The sequence below is a fragment of the Galeopterus variegatus genome, unplaced genomic scaffold (genome assembly GCF_000696425.1).
Source record: "Galeopterus variegatus unplaced genomic scaffold, G_variegatus-3.0.2 Scaffold1344, whole genome shotgun sequence".
Taxonomy (NCBI): domain Eukaryota; kingdom Metazoa; phylum Chordata; class Mammalia; order Dermoptera; family Cynocephalidae; genus Galeopterus; species Galeopterus variegatus.
In genome coordinates this window covers 361,400-362,766 of record NW_007727455.1, presented here as the reverse complement: position 1 = coordinate 362,766, position 1,367 = coordinate 361,400, and the positions used below count along the sequence as shown (strand labels likewise).

Below are 1,367 nucleotides of genomic sequence, written 5' to 3'. Positions count from 1 at the left end.
CTATAGGCTTTGTAATCTCTCTGGAGAGGATTTCAAAACAAAGCACTTTCTCTCTCTCTCTTTCTCTTTATCTCTCTCCCCACCCCACCCCCACCCCTTCTCGCTCTATCTTTGTCTCCCTGGAAGGAAAAAGCGACAGATGTGTCAGCTGTCCTTGATAAAATCCAGTCTCATAGGTAAGGGCCCCTCTCTTATGGTGCAAAGTCTGCTGCACATACAAGTAAATATATCGCATGGCCTTCAGAGGAATTTAGGAGTGAGGACCCAGTGCTACAACACTACTCTGGTTGTTGTTATTGTTGTGAATAATAAATGAGCTGCTCTGAAGCAGGGGTGTAGTGCATCTGTCAGCATAAATATAGACACAGGCAAAGACATAAGCATAGACATAGATATAGGCATAGACAAGAGAAAGACATAAACATAGATGAAGACATAGAGAAGATATAGACATAGGAATAGACATAACTATATAGATATAGATTAAATGTGGCAGACTAATTTATTAACTTATAAATAGAGTAAAATCTCTGGTTTTTCAAAGTTTCAGAATCTGCAATCTCCTGCTGACTGAAATCCATACAGACGTCTCTAAAACCTACGTCTGACCTATCCCTTCCTTCCTTCTACAACTTCCATGGCTCCCCAGTGCCCTCTGGATCAAGTCCAAGTTTTTGATCTGACATTTGACATCAAGGTCCATTCTGACTCTTCAGTTCAGATCCCAGAGCAGCCCACCTTGCTCAGCAGGAGCACATCAATGAAGTCCAAAGTCTTGGCCTTGGCCTTGGCCTTGAGGAAATCATCAACACCCTGATTGAGAAGGATGCGGCGCCGCTCCTGGATGACGGCATCTGTGAAGTCGTGCACCAGGCGGCAGGCTCTGCAGAACCGCTGGGCGTCAGGCGTGAAATAGTACAGGAGGTCCATGTGCAGAAGGAGCTGCTGATTCCTTCTTGCCACGAGGGCACTGAGCTCCAAGATGGCAGCAATGTACTCGCTGGGTTTCCTGCAGGATGAGGACATAAAGGTAAGCAACAATTTAACACACCTGAAAGTCAGAGAGCACCTCCCACCAACACCTGGGAGCTACCTCCCATCAGAAGTGGAGTACCTGAACACAGATGTCTGCATGATACACGGTGGAGGTGAACCATGAAACTTGACTCTCCAAACTATTTTCTCTCCCTCCATCCCGTCTCTGTGAGCTGCCTCCATGCCCCAGGTACTCAGAGCACAACTTGGACATCGTGCTCCTCTCCTCTGTCTCCTAGCCAGATCCAGTCCTGCCTCCTCTCCTTCCTGAAAACTGTCTCCATAGTTCACATCTCATCCTCTTCCCACTGGTCCATGACCCAGCCCCCTCC

At 47.3% G+C, this 1,367-nt stretch overlaps 1 protein-coding gene across 1 annotated transcript in view; it reads right to left on the bottom strand.

Moving 5' to 3' along the window:
• LOC103593429 (leukotriene-B(4) omega-hydroxylase 2-like) overlaps positions 1 to 1,367 on the bottom strand; it is a 23,695-nt gene that overhangs the window by 6,254 nt on the left and 16,074 nt on the right. Inside the window, exon 6 of the mRNA XM_008576401.1 lies at positions 739 to 1,052. Coding sequence (XP_008574623.1) covers positions 739 to 1,052 — 314 coding nt within the window. The remainder of the gene's footprint in view (positions 1 to 738; positions 1,053 to 1,367) is intronic.